The sequence below is a fragment of the Theropithecus gelada genome, chromosome 14 (genome assembly GCF_003255815.1).
Source record: "Theropithecus gelada isolate Dixy chromosome 14, Tgel_1.0, whole genome shotgun sequence".
Taxonomy (NCBI): domain Eukaryota; kingdom Metazoa; phylum Chordata; class Mammalia; order Primates; family Cercopithecidae; genus Theropithecus; species Theropithecus gelada.
The window spans coordinates 94,643,650-94,663,281 of NC_037682.1; the positions used below are offsets into that span (position 1 = coordinate 94,643,650).

At 40.7% G+C, this 19,632-nt stretch overlaps 1 protein-coding gene across 2 annotated transcripts; it reads right to left on the bottom strand.

Moving 5' to 3' along the window:
- Positions 1–265: 265 nt before the first annotated feature.
- On the bottom strand, positions 266–12,633 carry MMP8 (matrix metallopeptidase 8). 2 transcript variants are annotated; one of them, XM_025357485.1, is made up of 10 exons: positions 12,433–12,633; positions 10,084–10,328; positions 9,274–9,422; positions 9,061–9,186; positions 6,143–6,304; positions 4,017–4,134; positions 3,016–3,149; positions 2,315–2,468; positions 1,539–1,642; positions 266–1,243 (listed from the first exon to the last, which is right to left on the bottom strand). In XM_025357485.1, exons 1-10 carry the CDS (start codon positions 12,532–12,534, stop codon positions 1,134–1,136), a joined length of 1,404 nt encoding a protein of 467 aa, XP_025213270.1. In that variant the 5' UTR covers positions 12,535–12,633; the 3' UTR covers positions 266–1,133. The 2 variants fall into 2 exon arrangements, with proteins under 2 accessions (XP_025213270.1, XP_025213271.1); XM_025357486.1 differs by lacking the exon at positions 12,433–12,633 and adding an exon at positions 10,647–10,679.
- Positions 12,634–19,632: the final 6,999 nt, after the last annotated feature.

Below are 19,632 nucleotides of genomic sequence, written 5' to 3' on the forward strand. Positions count from 1 at the left end.
CATCAGATCCAACTGGCCCATTTGGGTTTGAACTCTAGGAGAGAGCAAGGAGGAGGCAGGAGAGGAAGTGGTGGTTCTCTTTTGGCTGCTATTCTGGGAAGATGCCCAATAGTTCTTAGCAAGGGTTCCACTTCTGCATTCTATGTTGATTCATTTTTGTAAGGGAGATGTACTGTATTTAGTACCTCATGTCTAGGGTTGCTGTAACAAAGTACTGCAAATTTGGTGGCTTAAAACAAAGGAAATTTATTCCCTCACAGTTTTGGAGGCTAGAAGTCTGAATTCTGCAGGTGTTAGCAGGGTCACACTTGAAGGTCACGCTTGAAGGGAATCCTTCCTTGCCTCTTCCAAGTTTCTACTGGTGGCTTACAGTCCTTGGAATTCCTTGGCTTGCAGATGCGTCACTCGAATCTCTGCCTCTGTCTTCACATGGCCTCCTCCCCTAGGTGGCTATGTCTCTCTTCTTCTTGTAAGAACAACAGTCATAAAGGATTTAGGGCCCACCCTAATTCAGTGTGACCTCACCTTAACTTAACTAATTACATCTGCAAAGACCCTGGTAAGCTCACATTCATAGGTACCTGGGGTTAGAACTTCAACATATCTTTTATGGGGGACACAATTCAACCCACGAAATATATCATCCACATTTCTTTCCAAGGGTAGAAAACAGCACCACATTTTCTGTAAAGGCAAAAGGTATTGCTAGATTGTTTATAACCCTTATTTCTAACCAAAATCTAGTTCTAAATTGCTTGTAGAAGATATACATAGGACATTTAAAGAGACTGAAGGATGTATGAAGTCAGATAGGCAAGTAATATAACAATAAATTCTAGAAGTCAGATATGTAAGTATTGAAATAGTAAATATTGAGGTGACAAAAAGGCTTACTTTCCTTCTCTTTGATGGATTCACTAATTTAAGATGGAATGTGTAAGAACTGAATAAGCCTCTGCAAACAGTGGAATATTCCAAACATATTTTCACTGAGGACAGGCAGAATGGATACAGTGATGGGAAACAATGACTTAATATTGAGAAAAGTATAAGTGGGACACAATGTAATGAAAATGCATGCTGAACTTCCCTTCCACATTCTGAAAATGGATACAGCCACATTTGATTTCGCTTCAGCTATATCTACAGTTAAGCCATTTATTGGCTCTTGCAACTCTGGTAACTCTCTCAGCAATAAGATCAAATGCATAATATCTTGGTCCACTGAAGAAAAGAAAGAAGTCTATAAAAAAAGAGAGATAATTTATTGAATTAGCTTACAGAATATCTCAGATGTCTTCAGTTCGAAAACCTTGCCCTTATTCCAACATAACATTCCAATGCAAACATGCTATTTAAAAAATTTAAACACCAGGTGCGGTGGCTAATGCCTGTAATCCCAGAACTCTGGGAGGCTGAGGTGGGAGGATTGCTTGAGGCCAGGAGTTTGATACTAGCCTGGTCAGCATAGTAAGACCATGCCTCCTCTATAATAAACAAACAAACAACACATTTATTAGTTTTTTTTTCCTACTTACGTTCTTGCTGGAAAACTGCATCAACTTTATTCTCTATTCCTGGAAAGGTACCTGATATGCTTTTGGGATAACCTGGTTCCATGAATTGTCTTTGGTTATCATATCTGGTAAAAACAAAATGTCACCAGATTTAATACCAATATAGAATATAACAAAAATTTTTTTTAATTGTGTATAATTTACAAAGTCTCCTCACACATATTTTTTCATTCAGTTCTCACAATGCCTTGTTTACTAGTATTAAGAATGGTTAATTTCCCTACCTAAGGGTACACATTTATAAAACATATGGGTATCATTAATTCGAAAACAGGCTTGATGGCTGACACGCTGTTATATTTTCAAGGCTTTTACTTAATTGGTATATAGTATAACTCCCTCTGCATGTGTATATATATAAATGTACATAATAGGTTCAACTTGGGAACCAAATTCTGCAGGCTATCTGGACAACATTTGCTTGCATATGTCTGAATTGAACTCATAAGTGAGAATTAGCCTAAATCTTTCTTTGTATCTCACGCTAGTGCTTTGTTAAGGATTTCTGTTTCATGATGCAGAATCCTCAGTACTATTGCATAGAGATTTTAATTTTATAAAAATGAAAAATTTCAAAAGCCATGGTAACATCAATCATCCTGTAAAAACAATATATTCTTGGTAAAACCTACTAGAGATTACCTAGATTGTTTTAAACCTTCAAATGCTTGAAAGTTTGTAAGCAGTGTAGAGAAACACAGATTTCAACCTATAACTGAAAAAATAGTTTACATTACCTCCAGAATTGGTCATTTACAAAGAAGTATGTTTTACTTCTGTAGAAAACAGCTGCGTCAATTGCTTGGACACTGCTGGGGAAGCCATAGTTTGATATATCCCTGGGATAACCTTGCTGAATGTCATAGCCACTCACAGCCCAGTATTGGTTGCCTGTCAATGATTCAGGTTAAATGTTAAATAAGACGTTTCCATTTTTGCAAAATAATATATATACCACTTCTTGGTCTTGCACATAGACATGAAAATGGAACAAATAGTCTTTAAAAGATGAAGATGATAAAGTTAAGTTCAGGGGGGCTGTGAAAAGCTTAACGGTTCCCCAGCGCCTATAAAAAATTAAAACTTCTGAGCAAGACATTCAAGGCCCCACAATTTGTGTGACTTTTATACAGAAACCAAATTAAAGCCTTGAGGAGTCTTAGAGAAGGATATCTGGGATGAGGATGGAAGAATGCGAACGACAGTCTAGTGTGGTCTGATTTTGTTGGTGAGAAAACCAAGGCTGAAAAGCAAGTAACCCACTCAGGTTCACACAGTAGTTAGTGGTCCCAATGGGGCCCAACCCTAGTCTTCTGGCAAAAGCCTGTCCAGCTTAATGCTGTCATTAGCTCATCATGAACCTGGAAGGGATCACAAAGAAGTCCTGCCCCCTCCCTTCAGGCAGAACTAACATAAGATGAAAACTTTAGGAAGTTACCTTTGAATAGGAAAATGAGGTCCCTGTCAAAATCCTCATAAGCAGCCTGTATGCCAGTTGGAAGGGATGGCCAGAATAGAGAAATAAAATTCATTTCGACACTTTGTAGGTGAGGATGCCTTCTCCAGAAGTACCTAACGGGACATAAGGAAACACACATGCACACACTTCCACATAACAGTCTAAGTAGGCAGTTCCTGTGACTTTTAGGCTAGTAATGGTCCTTGCAGGATTGCTGGGAGAATATAACAAAACTAACGAATGCAAAGTTCCTAGCACAGTGAACAGCATATGGCTAAGCTTTATGGTGATATTGTCCATCTGGAGAGTACTTCACAGCTTTCAGAGGAGGTTATGGGAGTGATCTTATTTGATTACATTTGGCATTGTCCTGCCTTGGACATTGAAAAATCTTACTTTGCAGTATCTTTCCTTATTGCTCCCACTAAATGCTGAGAATATATTGATAAAAGCAACAGCACGTGCACTCAGCCTGTGATTGCACACTCACGAAATAGCCAATGTACAAATAAAAATTTTGCTCGGTTAGATGATTTGCTGCACAGCTAGCTAAGTGCAGGTTCCATTTACTTGACTGATTTTGGATGGAACTGAATGGTGCTTTAGTGTTTCAGCTCTGGGGTTCCCAAGCAGCTGTAGCCCATGTCTGTTTATATCACCAAAGGCATCTGAATGTTTGTGAATGTTTTCATGTTTTGCTTTTTTTCCTGGATGTTTTGAGTTACCCAGAAAACACTCCATTGCATAAATTCAGTATAGACATAAAAATGGTACAAATAGTCTTTAAAAGATGAAGATGATGAAGTTAAACTTAGGGTCTATGATAATCCTAGTGGTGCCCCAGAACCTATAAAAAATTCCAATAAGAAGCAGAAGTGTGGAATTCAAGGAAAACGTGACTAACGTGTGACCTAATTTGAATCCAGTTTTAAGGTGTATCGGTAAGAGGAATCAAAGGAAGAAATATTTCAATTTTATACTCGTCTTTAAAGAAAAGTATTTCTCCACGGAGTGTGGTGATAGCATCAAATGTCAATCTGGGGTCGCAGGATTTGGGTGTGCTTGGTCCAGTAGGTTGGATAGGGTTGCTTGAAGGTCCTGAAAAAAAAAAAAGGTCTTTTTTATGAGCATAAGTCCAGTGTGTCTCTTGGGTACATCAGAGACTTCTCAGAAAGGTGAAGGGTCTTCATGTGAGGGTAAGTGCTACAAGACTATCCCATAAAGTATTAAAGTAACTGTATATTTCATCCTTTTAAAGTTTTTGTTTCTTTAATAAGAGTAATGATGGTTTTCAGGGTGAGTTCCAGGTCAAACTGTGAAGTAAAGAAATTTGAATTCTATGCCCCTTTCTTCCCTTTTAATTCTAACTAATTCTTCTCTGATCTCTCAGTTCCTGTTTCTGCTTTTTCGGTTACTCAGTATCTATTGCCTCTCTCCTCACCGAAATCCACTTTCAGGAAAGAATGATATTAGTCTTCTACCCTATAGCATGCATCTAAGTCAAATTTTAGCAATAGTTTTTCTATAAGTACTTGAATTTTCATGTGTTTTCTCACTGTGGAATGAAAGGCTATTATAATAGTTAAGATAAAAACACCGGTGAACAAAATAAGGGGGTGTTGTTGGGGTGGGCAGGAGGAAGTTGGGGAATAGAGGCAATTAGGGTAGGCTCAACATTTCTGAAATATCTACGATCACAAAAAAGTTCCCTGGTTGTGGCACCCTGGCATGCTTGCTTGATTTTATAGTACTGTCCCACCAGAGAGGGAAAAGGGCTTTCCCCAATTCCACTCCACTCCATTCCACTCCATTCAATTATATTTCACTCCAATCCACTATTGCATTCCATTGCATTCGATTCTAATCCATTCCATTCCATTCCACACTTTTTTAGAGAGCAGTAAATCCCTTATTGGTTTCTTGTTTTTATTCACAGCCAACTAGGGAACAGAAGGGCAAGCGTGAAGAGAGATGTAATGGTCTTATCCAGGCAATATGGCAAAAGGCCCCCATACTTATCCTTGAAATGTATCAGTAATGCCTTAAAAAAGTTTCTTTTTTCTCTCCATACTCTACTACCATTCCTCTTCTTCTTCTTGAAAATGCCTTGCTTTGTTTATACACATTTTAAATTTACATAGACTTATATAGTGTGTAATTTAATTAATACGTTGTGCAATATATCTCATTCTGTTTCTTTTTCACAAAGTATGAAGTTTTAAAGACCCATCTGTATTGTTGCCACATGTGCATCTAGTACCATGCTTCTGACTGCCGGACATCACTTCATGGTGTGCAACTACCACAGTTTATCTGTATAGTCTTCTCCTAATAGACCCCCAGATGCCTTCCAACTTCCACCACCACAAACAAGACTTCAGTGCACATCTTTGGCATGATTTGTACATGTTCCCTTATGGATCTATATGAGAATTTCTTTGACAGATACATCTAGGAGCAGGATTGCTGTAGGAAAAAGAATAGTCATGTCTTTTTAGAATATTTAAAATTGGGGCCAGGTGCAATGACTCCTGCCCGTAATCCCAGCATTTTGGGAGGCTGAGGTGGGCAGGTCACTCGAGGTCAGGAGTTGAAGACCAGCCTGGTCAATGTGGTGAAATCCCTTCTCTACTAAAAATATAAAAATTAGCCAAATGTGGTGGCAGGCATCTATAATCCCGGCTACTCGAGAGGCTGAGGCAGGAGAATTGCTTGAACTTGGGAGGCAGAAGTTGCAGTGAGCCAAGATCACGCCACTGCACTCCAGCCTAGGCAACAGAGTAAGACTCCATCAAAAAAAAAAAGAAAAAAAAATTAAAATTGGTAATTTGGGAAGCCTAAAAAAGAAGAAAAAAAAATCCCACCATCCAAAGACAATAACTGGGAAGAACTGTAGTTCATTTCTTCTTAAACTTTTTTTCTTTTAGGGCAGCAATAGAGGCTCAGCCCCTCACATCTTCTTTGTTAATGCTGTATTACTGGGGAATTTCAGAGTTCAGTTTTATGGAAACTGCAGTAGTGCAAAGGAAGAGATATTCAGATCCTGGGAGCGTTCGCCTATTCCCAGGTCCCACCATGTACTACAACTCTCTTTAGAAGACCTTACCATAGATGGCCTGAATGCCATTGATGTCATCTTGTGGGAGTGAGTAGTTGCTGGTTTCCCTGAAAGCATAATTGGGATACATCAAGGCACCAGGGTCAGAGGAGTGAGCGAGCCCCAAGGAATGGCCAAATTCATGAGCAGCAACAAGAAACAAGTTGTAATCTGAAATTCAAACATGGGTGGTAAACAGCTCAGTGTGGATCCCAGGGTGGCAGAAACATGATCTCAATGAATGCAACCTCCAAGCCAAAACTGCTCAGGGAAATAGCCCTTCCCGTGGCTGTCTTTTTCATCTTTCTTTCAGATACCTGAGAAAGTGGACATTGAGAAGAATCAAAATAGTAGTCACAGTTGGGAACTAGGTGAGTACGGACTTCTTATAAACTCTTAGAACCCAGAAAAGTTGCATTTATTCCAATTCTCATATTTTACAAATGTGCATCTGAGATTTGGAGAAGTGATGGCAGAGTCATCATGACTTTAGGAACCCTTCTTCTCTTGCGTTCCCACATTCACCATTTACAGTGTCCCAGACCCTCAGTCTCATGAGTAGAGTCCCTGTGAGCAAGTAGTTAGAAGAGAAGCCAGCCCATCAGTGGAGCAGCCTCAGATGGAGGGCTGGCTCATGTTGGCTCCCTCATCACCCACCCCTTAGCACCAGCTCTTCTCTGTTTCTGAGCTTTCTAAGATGCTGTAGGAATTCTCTACTGAAGAGAGACAAATCCTACCACTTATTGCTCTCTTTCTGCATGTTTTAACTTCCATAAGCATAGTGCTGTTCACAACTGGGAACTTAAAACCTTCCCAGGATCCCACTTCTTATGAAATAAAGCCCAACCTCTTTTGTCTGGCATTCAAGACCTCCTCCACTTGTCTCCAGCAGATATTTGAGTGCTTGCCTTTTGACATGAATCCTTCAGTCCAGCCAGTCTATTTGCTGCCTCACAAACACACTGATGCGTTTTTGTACATGCCTACTTTTTTCAAAATGCATAATTGTAGAGTACCTACCACATACTAGGCAATCTAAAGTTATGTAATCCTCATAACATTTTTCTGAAGTTTTATTAATAATATTTTTATAGTAAAGTGACTGATGCCCATAGATTTTGAATAGCTTGTACTTCATCCTGCAACTAGTAAGTGACAGATTGGGGTCAAACCAAGGTATGATGGCAAGATCCATGCTCTTACTACAATGTTCAACTTCTTGTTGATAATTAGCCTGCTAAAATTCTACCCATGCTCTAAGAATTGTTTCTTATCACATCCTTTTTAAATTACGCATTCATGAGTGCATTTCAGAAAAATATCTTTGAACGCCTGGAATATCGTAAAAGGAACTGTGGGCAATTTGTTGTGATTCTCTGCTCTACAGGGAGTACGTAGTCTAGAAGAGGAGAGATGTGTGCAAACAACTTAAAAGCACACAATGAGTGATGACAGAGAAGGAGATACAAAAGCTGTCAGAATTCTGCAGAGGAAGTTCTCATTTCCAGCACAAGGCAAGATAGAAGGTGGCCTTTGACATATATAGCATGTTAAGATGAGAGAGATTTTAAAAGATGGTGCTTGGGGCATGGGAAGAGTATTTCAGGGAGAGGAAGCAATTCAAGCAAATGTGAGGAAAATGAAAAGCATAGGGTGTGACCTAGAAACAGTGAATGTACAATGTGGGTGTTAGCCCAATGTGAATGGTATATGTGAAATAAGAAGACAAACCAAGAAAGAGAAGGATGAACAATCACCAAGAGCCTTCAATACCAAGGGGAGGTATTTGGACCTTATTTGGTGCAGAATATGTAAACATTGAAACTTTCAAGCATGAGAGTGATGTGATCCAAGATGGGCTTTCCAAAAACAAACCCTGTTGCAATGGTAGGAAAAATTAGAGGGAGCACAGACTGGAGATGGAGAGTCCAGTTAGGAATCTAGATCATTCGTTCAGGTAAGAGGTAATGAACATCTGAACTAGTGAGGAGGGCAACAGGAATGTAGAGGAGCTGAGGGTTATTACCTATCTTTGGCTACACACAGCTCCTAACATGTGGATTTAGGTAGAATAGACCCTCGTAACATACCCATGTTGAGAAAATGGCAAGAGGAACAGGTGCCAAGCAAAGGTAAAAGGTGCCTTTCTGATTATTTTCTGAAAGTGCTCTCTGGCATATTGTTATGCCATGTTTTGGGAAGTATCACATGGTCTAGATATACCTGTACTCAGCCTCATTTCTTCCCTTCATGCAGCCCAGTCCTTCTTAATAGGAGCCTTCTCCTGAAACGAGTGACTTGCTGCACAGAAGCATACCACTGAAAAAAAGCTCCAAGAAGATGAACTAACTAGATGAGAGGGAAGGTGGCTGCTCTTTTCTGAATAGACTGATTTCTAAATGAATTTCCAAAAAATGGAAAAATAGGCTCTTTTCAAACATCACTAAATTTGGGAATATTAAAATAAAGATACATCCTAAAGCAGGATCCGTAAAGAACCAGATAGTAAATAATTTAGGCTTTGTGAGCCAAATGATCTATGTCACAATTACTCAGCTTGCCATTGTAGAGTGAAAGCAGCCATGGATGATATATAAACAAATAAATGTGGCCCTGTTTCAATAAAATTTTATTTATACAGACAGGGGCCAGGCAGGATTTGGCCATAGTCTGTAGTTTTCTGATCTCTTCCCTAAGAAGTAAGGTCAGTAATTAGATTCAGCATGTCTTTTTCTGTCTTTCTTTTTTTTTTCTAAAGCCAAATTGAATTAGTATAGTGAGGTAGCAACAATTTCAAATGATCACTTTTTGTGAGTTTGAAATATTATATTACCTTTATTGCATGTGTGTGTGTGTGTGTGTGTGTATTCTAATCTGTAAAAGGTTAATTCAGAAGCTGTGTGTGGACATAATCTTGATTAACTTACTTGTGAAGTCTTTGGTCCATGTTTCTTCGGCATCAAAATGAGCATCTCCTCCAATACCTTGGCCTGGCTGAAAGGCATGAGCAAGGATTCCATTGGGTCCATCAAATGGAGAATTGTCACCGTGATCTGAAATCAGAACATTTGTATTAGATCCTTGCCAAGTTTCAGGTTAGCCAAAGAAAGCAAAACTGAGCGTGACTGCTTTGCACCTACCTCTTTGGAAAAAACCAATGTTGATATCTGCCTGTCCCTGTGAGATCCTGGTGAAGGTGAGAGGTGACGCCTTACTCCAGACTTCAAAGGCTTTCTTAATAGCTCCTTCTACATCAGTCTCTGACAGCTGCGGTGTATAGTTTAGAATCCTTCAAAATGAGAGGATGTATGAAGAGTTAAATTTTATTTAGAACAGTAGTCCATCAATGGATGAGTTGTTCTGTTTTGAAGTGAGTTGCATCATGGTGTGCTATCACTGGAGAGGATAAGGAGGGAGTGCAGGTCTCAGGGTGGAGGACAGATGTGGGTTCTGAACAAGTTAATACATGTCTTTAAACCTCAGTTTCTTATTCATAAAATGAGGATACTAATATAGTATCCCTCTCATAGGGCTGCTGTGGGGATTAAATACATATAAAGCATTTAGTTCATTACTTGTCAAATAGTAATATTCCACAATATTAGATATTATTATTATTATTAAGATGTATGAAAGGAGGGACTTGACTCTCTCTAGCAATGATTAAGCCTTTGTTGGGTCCCAAAGTAAGTGCTTAGAGAGATAGTCTAACATTTCCGTAGTCCTCTTTAGATTGTTGGAGAAGGAAGACTAAAACGGGAAGCTTTGGAGTGGAAAGAATCCATGGTATCTCAACATTTTCATTCCCATATTCATTCATTATTCATACTCTACAAAGGCAGGGATATTTATCTACTTGTTCCTAGTGTATCCCAAGAACAGTGTCTGTCATATAAAAGCCCAGTCCATACTGGATGAATGAGCGTATCCTGAAACCCTAGAAATATCACCTGTAGGTCAAATTAGTGCGTTCCCACTTGGGGTTTCCTGGGGTTAACATAAAATCACCACTGTCAGGCACTCCACAGCGAGGCTTTTTCATCATGTCCAGAGTTTCCTCATTTGGCTTCCCCGTCACATTCAACCCAAAAAATCGTTGCATTTCTTTAAGCTTTTCAACAATCATACTAGTGCCATTCTTCCTCGTAGACTGATACTGGTTGCTTGGTAATTGGTAGAACTTTTCCAGGTAGTCCTGGACAAAGACAAGCACATAAAGGTCTTGCTGTGAAAGTACTTCCAGTTCTCTGGTCATTTTGCAACCCTTTCTAAGTTGCTACAGAGGTCTGATAACCTGAGAGCCACCCGAACAATAACACAAACTAATTCGTAGGTTGGCTTTGAGAGAACGATGCTTTTTAGAAAGAACAGTTTCTCCACTCAGTGCTCCAGTTAACGGTTATGCATTAAAAAAAAGTGCCTCATCAGGGATGAGGATCACATCACACAGGTAAAGTGCTACTCTACAGTCAGGAGACTGTCTTCTTGTTTTTATAAAAAACTTAGAACTAACACTAATTGACTTCTCTTGAGGTATTTGTTGCATCAATGCAGTCCCTCTTTTTTATCCTCTTCATTACTGTAGAAAAGGCTTAATTATTTTTGTGAACAAATGGAAGTACGGAGAATTAAGGAATTTTCCAAGTGATGATTCAGATTTTAACTCACCACGTTGCCTCTCAAATAAGAAGTGATAATTTCAAAATAATTCCAAATATCTTTTTGGGGAACAGCAATATCATTGATATTAGCATTTTATTCACCAAAGTAACTCTTTGGAAGTGTTAAATTAAGTTTAGTCAAAATCTAAAAAGTTTAGCCTAAAAATTATCTATTTTAAGTTTGACTTAAAAGTTTCTTCGTACATAGTGAACTGTAACCTAACTAGACCTCATGCTGCCTGTGAATATAGCGCCTTGTCAGGGTCTTAGTCCATTTTCTGTTGCTATAACAGAATATGTGAAGCTGGGTAACTTATACATAAAAGGGGCTTATTTTCTCTCACAGTTCTGGAGTCTGGGAAGTCCAAGATCAGGTGGCTGCATCTGGTTAGCTTCTGAGATGGCCTTGTGCTGTGTCATAACATGGCAGAGAAATGAAAGGGGAGCAAGCATGTGTGAAAAGGGGCAAAACACAAAGGGCAGCCCCTCCTTATAATACCCATTCTATTAATAACTAATCTAGTTCTGCAAGAGCCAGAACCCACTCCAGCAAGAATTAACCCAGTCCCACCAGAGTGTCATTAATCTTTCTTAATGACCTAAATACTTCTTAAAGGACCCACTGTCACACGGGCTACTCAGTCTTTAACACATAAATTCAAGGGATACACGCTGACCACAGCAGTAGGTGACACTGACTAGATCACACACTTTGGAATCAGACAGGCTTGGGTTCAAATCTCAACTCTGCCATGAATTAACTGTGAGCACTTGGACACATTATTTATCTGATTTAAGATATTTTTGTCTCTGAAATGAAAATAATAATGCTCCAATAAGGTTCTTGTGAGGATTAAATGAGATATTTGTGAAACGCGTAGCAGTTGCCTTGCATGGAATAAGCACTCAATGAACTTTACATCAACCCGGGGGTTACAATTACCATTGTAAGAGATAACCTGTTAATAATAATAATAATAATAATAATGTTTTCCCCAAACTGTAATGCTAAGAAAACTGTGCATGAGAGATTTGTGGCAGAATTCCTTTGTGTTTCTTAAAAATTCGGCTTCACTTTCAGATGGTGAAACAATGGAAAAAAACTATTGGTTCTATTTTTATAATGCTTCCAAGAGTTTAACAACAGTTCGCAATCTGGTGCTGGGAAATATGATTATACTATGTACTGATTTCTAGTTCATTATAATCTACCATCCTCACATTATTTTCTATATCTGGAATTTTTGACAGCAAAGAAAATGCCTGTGTGGAAGCACCAGACATATAGTAACTTGATTGCAGATATCCTGGAAGGAAAAACTTTAGGTAAATGAGAAAGAAAATAACATCATTTTATAAATAAAACCATTTCTTCTACAAAAGTTTCCCAGCTAGAGGTAACTCTACAGCAGTATTTTCCCAGTCTTTAAAGAATTCACCTTGTTTTCATGTCCAGCTTTTAAAAGGCCTAGTCCTTACCAGCTTGGAACCCTCCAAATCACTAAAAGGAGGTGTTCAACCTCAAACTAATCACCCAAATAATTTCTTTCAGGCTGTTTTAATTAACAAGAGAAAACAACCCACACTATTTCCTAATAATCAGCAAATTAACCATCACCTAACTGATAGTTCATTTACCTGAACAATTTTTGTATTTTCCTCTTTAGAAGATACAGGAAAGGCCTTGGAAATCTGCACATGGAGTAAGAGCAGAAATGGAAGCATCTTCAAGGAGAACATGATATTCTCTTCAAATTCTACCCCTCCTGGCTTTCTTTCTGCCCCTCTGGGTAGGGCCCTTCCCTGGCGAGCACCTTGACGTTCACAGCGTCATGTGTCACAGCTCTCTTGCAGTCCTCTTTAAAGCCATGTCTTAAACAATTGCTGTATCAGGAATATGAAGCAACATAGGTTAATTACACTCTGACAGTTTTGAAATTTTATGATGTGATTTAGTACCCCAAAATGGGGGAGTCTTTCAACAGTCTTTCAAAACTCCAACTTTCTCCTCTTTGCTTTTGGGTGTTTTAGTTATTTCCTTTTACAAAATTGGTCGAGAAAAAGGAACAGGGGACTAATCCTGAGGTTATGTGGATACATTTTCTGGCCATTTAAGATGTTGAGGTTGAATTAACTTGTGTAGGGGAATATTTTGAGGCTTGTGGTAGATATGTTGGGATCAAGGAGCCCAATTAGAGAATCTCTGTACTTATCCTCCCTCACTGTATGTGGAGAGAATGAGTGACTGACTATGTTATTACAAAGCAGGCTTTGTATGGGGGCCTTAAGCTGCTTCTGGAGGATGTGGTTTGGCATCAATGTATTAGAAAATCCCTAGTCTGTAAGCTAGACTTTCCATGGAAACTATAATGAGAACAATATTGATGATGAAAATAATGAACATTTGCTAAAAATGTATGATCCTCCAGACATTTGTACTGTCTTCCATGTATTACCCCAATCCATCTTCACATAGCCTTGGGAGGGAGATGCTCTTACTATCTCCATTTTACAGATGAAATCAAATCCAGACACATTTAGATGACCTGTTTAAGTCACATGCTTAGGTTGTGGAGGGGCCAGGATTCAACCCCAGAGGGTATGTTTAGAGACTGAGGTGGGAGCTACTACAGGCTCTGCATGGTAATCTCCCACTTGAGTCTCTGGCTGGCCCATAGTGGAGCAGCAGCTCTAGGCCTGCAACAGCTGGATACTTTGGCTTATATTCACGGGGAGAAGACAAGGGAGAGGGAGAATGAGACGTTGTACATCTTCAAGGAGTAACACACTGAGAGATTTCCAGACAATATGGCTACACAGGGGACTGTTGGTCAGAGGCCCCTGGACATGCTTTTCAAATCACATAACCTGCTCCCACTTATTCTGACTCCACATGCATGTAGTTTGTTACCATACACAGTCTTTGTGAATATTCATTTACATATATGCATACATATTTGGTAAAGGCAGGTATTCTTGTGTATAAATGCATATGTCTGCAAGTATGATACATAACATGTACTAATATATAAAGAGTGTATTTGAGATGCTATTATAAGGAGTTCAGATTTTTCCTGGGGTCACTTAGGAACTTTGAAAATGATCCAAAGAAATGTGTCTTGGGTTAGAACAAGCTGGACAGCAGATTAATGTTAATGACGTATATTCCTGCATTCATTCAATAAACATTTCCTGTCATCTACTCCATGCCACATGCTGTGATGGGTGCTAGAGTATTGGAGATAAATTAATAGAGGTTTGGATACAATGCTGCGGGTGTTTGCAGGAAAGAGCAGTGGTGAGGAGGGAGTGAAATAAAGGAAGGCTTCATGAGGGAGGTGGAATTTGAACCAGATTATGAAGAGGTAGAATGTAGACATGCAGAGATGTAGTAACCAATTCTTTGTATTAATATAAATGTGGCAGCTTCCTGCCAAATTGTTCAGAGATCATGGTCATGTTCATCCTCCTTGAGTGCATGGCTGAAAGTGGCTTTCTTTGCATTAGGTCTTCAGTGAAAAAACCCTTTTTCCTCCAAGAAAATGCCTTAACATTGGTCTAACTCTATGTTGAGTTATTGTGATGCAATGGCTTGCTTTCAAGGTTTATAAATGTACTTTCTTCTGAACATAACAGCAAGCGATTTAGTTGAGAATCTAAAACTTCAGTAAACTTAGTTTTTGGTGTTTGGGTAAATGCTATATTAAAAAATTGAACTGTTGAGTCTGGATCCCCGCAGCAGGCCCGGCCCTGGTGCAGTGGTGGAGAGGGCTATACTGCATTTGTTTTCAGGGCTCCAGCTTGTGCCTTCTGAATCTTTCTCCACAGTTGACCACTGTCTACCTCCATGGTGTCTGTGCCTCACGTGCTTCTGGTCCCTAGGACTGAGAGTTCTCTCAGGCTGTCTCCCCCAATAATCAAATCAGTCATTTACACTTCAGTGTGAACATGAGTTGTTTGCCTGTTGAGTAGATATCTTGCTAGAAAAAACAACAAACAAGCAAACAAATTTTGTAAAATGAAGGTGTTGTTCATTATAACGTGAGTTTCAGGGCAAGTTAAGAAGATGAAAGAAATTTAGTTTGCACAGAAAACACGCAAGGGAATGTAGGATCTTTCTGCCTCTCTAATACTAGCCTCCCTCCTGCCCCTTCGGCAGCAGTCTGTTCTCATAAGGATAAGGATATTCTCATAAGGACAACGATATAGATGCGTGTTCTACAGCCACATAGCAGGTGTATTTTTATAGCTCAGTTTTGCTTTATAGGCCTGAGGAGATGACACTGATTGCATAGATATAGTCTATTTGTTTTTTAGTTATAAAATAAAGGATGAGTTGAACCAGCTGGGGTGAGCACATGTGCCTGAATCTTGAATGATGAGTAGGAGTTGCCAATGGGGAATGTGATCCAGTAGAAGGAACAGCGTCCACTGAGTACAGAAGTATACCCAGTGAAGCCGTGGCTCATTTGATTCACATAAGCCAAGGCAAAATGTTCTCAGCTTCATGCCTTTCTGAACTCTCATGATCAGAATGGATGTCCATATACCCTGATCAAGTTAACAGAATAATTGTTGGGGCCAGTTGTGGTGAAAGGTAAAGAGCATTTGCGTTGAAATTAAACTTACTGGGTTCAAATTGTGGTCCTGCCACTTCCCACTTATGCAACTTTTGGCAAATCTAAGTTCTTCTGAGGTTCAATTTCCACACCTGTAACACTAGTGCATTAACATCTCCCTCATAGGGAATCAAGGGGATTAGATGAGATCATATATGGAAAAAGTCTGTGTAAACCCTTCACTGTGGTGTCCTGTTTGTATTATGAATATGGTGAAATTATAGCCATGTTAGTTCATGTGTCCATTCTGTGAATGAGTTAGCAATGCTGAAACGTTTTTCCTTTCCAGAAAGAGAAGTACTTCTACGTGAAGCCACCAAGTGAAGTAACTTCCACGGAGCTTCCTTTAGTAGCAAGTGTTCAAGTTCAGCCAGGGAACATATGATTTATGTGACTCACATCCTTTGCACAGAGTATACATGTATACACTCAGAACTCACAAGTCATTATGGATTAATCACTGTGCTAAGTCTTAGTTATTCAGTATCTATTACCTTCCTTAAACTTCATAATAACCCAGAGAAGTAGGAGTTATTATCCTCATTTTAAAGAAGAAAACAGATTCAGAGATATGATTCAAATTTACCTTTTCATTGACTCTTCCTAGGAATCCCCTTTGTTCTCTCAATGAGGAAACATTTTTAAAAAAGTGATTATTCTCAGTCTTGGCACTGCATCAGAATCTATATTAAAAATACAAGTAGGCTCCTTTTATGGATTAAATATTGTGTCCCCCAACCCCAAATTTACATGTCGAAATCCTAACTCCCAGTGTGACAGTATTAGGAGGTGGGGCCTTAAGGAGGTGAGGCCTTATGAGTGGGATTAGTGCTTTTACAAAAGAGACCCCAGAGAACTCTCTTGCCGTCTTTCCACCAAGTGAGGATTCAATGAAAAGTCAGCAGTCTACAGCCCAGAAGAGGGCCCTCACCAGAACCTAACCATGTTAGCATGCTGATCTGACTCCCGTCCTCCAGAGCTGTGAGAAATAAATATATTTCTGTTGTTTATAAGCCACTTAGTCTATGATATCTTGTTTGGCAGCCAGAATGGACTGAGACAGCTCCACTCCAGCTACTGAATCAGAATCTCTGGGGTGGGGCCCAGGCATACACAAGTTTAGAAAGCATCCCAGGTAACAGTGAGGATGAGTTGAGAACCTCTATTGTGAGAGAGGATGGAGAATATACAACAAGAGAAGTAAAGAGTCACGTTTTAGGATTTAAAAAAAGGAACAATCACATTTTTTTGGGGAGATCCACAAAGTCTTCATGGGAGAAGTGGCCATTGAGATAAACTTTGAAAGAAGGATTGAATTTTGGCATTGAAATTAAGTTAAGTGAGGGTGGGATTAGAGGAAGTAAAAAGCAAAGATATTGTGATAAGAAATCTTGGATTGTAAGTGAAGAATAACCAGACTCTGGGGGAATCAGCATAGAGCATATAAGCAGAAGCAGATTGGAATCGTAGGCTAGAACCAGATAGTGGAAGGGCAGGAATTAAACACCAAAAGGCCAGCAATGAGCAGACATCATTGGTTTCTGAGCCATGTAACAATCTATGCTGACTTAATGAAACTAACAGGGCCACAGTAACTAGAATAGACTGGACTGAAGAGAGGTGATAAATAAAAAGAGCAATTAAAAGGTGGAGTAAGAGTTTAAGTGAAAGGTCATGAGGACCTGGCCCTAGTGGCTGGTCGTGGATCTTCCTCTTGGTGTGGGGATGGATGGTGAAGAAATGAGGTTAAGGAAGACAGGAGGGAACCTGGGTCATCACACCACACATCTCCAAGGAGCAGCAATTCGCATCACAGACACACATGGATAAAATGAAAGTTGCCTTGAGGCTGGGCACGGTGGCTCATGTCTGCAATCCCAGCACTTTGGGGGGCTGAGGCAGGCAGGTTACCTGAGGTTGGGAGTTCGAGACCAGCCTGACCAACATGGAGAAACTTCATCTCTTCTAAAAATACGAAATTAGCTGGGCATGGTAGCACATGCCTTGTAATCCCAGCTACTTGGGAGACTGAGACAGGAGAATTGCTGGAACCCAGGAGGCGGCAGTTGCAGTGAGCCGAGATGGTGCCATTGCACTCTAGCCTGGGCGACACGAGTGAAACTCCGTTTCAAAAAAAAAAAAAAAAGTTGTCTCTAGAGTCAAAGAGTTCTCTTGAGGATGACAGACGGAATCAAGGCTAAGGGTGGAGCTGAAGGAAGTGGAGATCAAAACTGTGGTAGTGAATTCACCCCACAGATGAGGCTGATTAAAAGGCCTGCTGAGCAGCTGTGATGGTCCAGGCAAGTGAGAGAGTAGCTAGAGTGAGCATGGAGGAGCTCATCCTTATGGTGTTGATTAGCCCCAAGCATTTCCATTTCTGCCCCCATATCTATTCTCCTCCCAACCAGAGGGTGTTGAGGATAAGAGAGAATGGAGAAAATGCCCCATTCAGAGTCAACGACTGTCCGGAAACCAGTTTGACAGAGACCCACGAGAACAGATGGCAGAATAGTTAACATTTCCATTCCAGGCCACTCTGTGGTCTAGAGGCAGGAAAACTGCTAAGTGAATTTTGCCAAAACTCTCTTTTCTACTAAATCAATCCAGTTGTGTGGCTGGAATGCCTCATTTTTCATTCTTCCTGAGGCACTGTCTTTTCTAAATCTTCTCCATTCTTGATTTTCTAACAATGTCTAGCTATAGCAAGATATTACTGCCCTCATTTTCTCTCATTTTTTACCACCAAAGTATTCAATTTCTTAGTGTGTCCATGGGGCTCTCTCTGTATCTCCACACCAGAACTATTCTCTGTACACATTCCGCCTCTATTTCCTTTCCCTCACTGGCTGCTTCCTGTTTGCCTACACGGTTTCTCTAGTAAAACAAAATAAAACCAAACAAGACTTCTTTCTACTTTGCTAACCACTTGAGTTACTGTCTGTTTTCTTTTCCTCACTGTCAAATTTCTTGGAAGCCCAGTCAAGTGCCTCTACTCCTTCACACCACACACCCACTCCTCCTCACATCACACAACCATTCCTCCTCACACCACACACCTGCTCTTCTTCACACCACAAACCTGCTTCTGACACCACACACTGGCTCCTCACACGACACAGCTGCTCCTCCTCACACCACACACACACTCCTCACACCACACACCCAATCCTCACACCACACACCCGCTCCTCACACCACATACCCACTCCTCGCATCATGTACCCTGGTCCTGACACTACACACCCGCTCCTCACATGACACAGCTACTCCTCCTCACACCGCACACCCACTCCTCACACCACACACCCACTCCTCACACCACACACCCGCTCTTCATACCACATGCCCACTCGTCACACCACACACCCACTCGTCACACCACACATCTGCTCCTGACACCACACACCCGCTCCTCACATGACACAGCTGCTCCTCCTCACACCACATACCCACTGCTCACACCACACACCTGCTCCTGACACCACACACCCACTCCTCCTCACACTACAAACCCTCACACCACATACCCACTCCTCACACCACACACCCGCTCCTCCTCACACTACACACCCACCCTTGACACCACACACCTGCTCCTCCTCACATCACACACTCAATCCTCACACCACACACCTGCTCCTCCTCACACTACACACTGACTCCTCACACCACACACCCTCTCCTCACACCACACACCTGCTCCTGACACCACACACCCGCTCCTCACACCACACACCTGCTCCTGACACCACACACCCACTCCTCACACTGCACAGCTGCTCCTGACACCACACACCCTCTCCTCCTCATACTACACACCCACTCCTCACACCACACACCCACTCCTCACATCATACACCCACTCCTCCTCACACCACACATCCACTCTTGACACCACACACCTGCTCCTCCTTACACTACACACCCACTCCTCACACCACACACCCGCTCCTCCTCACACCACCCACCTGGGTCCCATCCCCCTTGGAGCCCAACCAGCTGTCACCCACATAGGCCTGTTGGAGTCTGTTAGAATTCATCTGAATAAACTCTTGTCTCATATCTGTATAGTCCCCACAAGATTCTGTTCTCACTCCTCTTGATCAATGGTTCTCAATCTGATTTTATTTTCTAACCTAAAATGTCAGAAAGACACCACATATGCCCTTTGGTGACATTGGCTTGTCAGGGGCAGTGGATTAGTTTTCCGCAGCTGCTG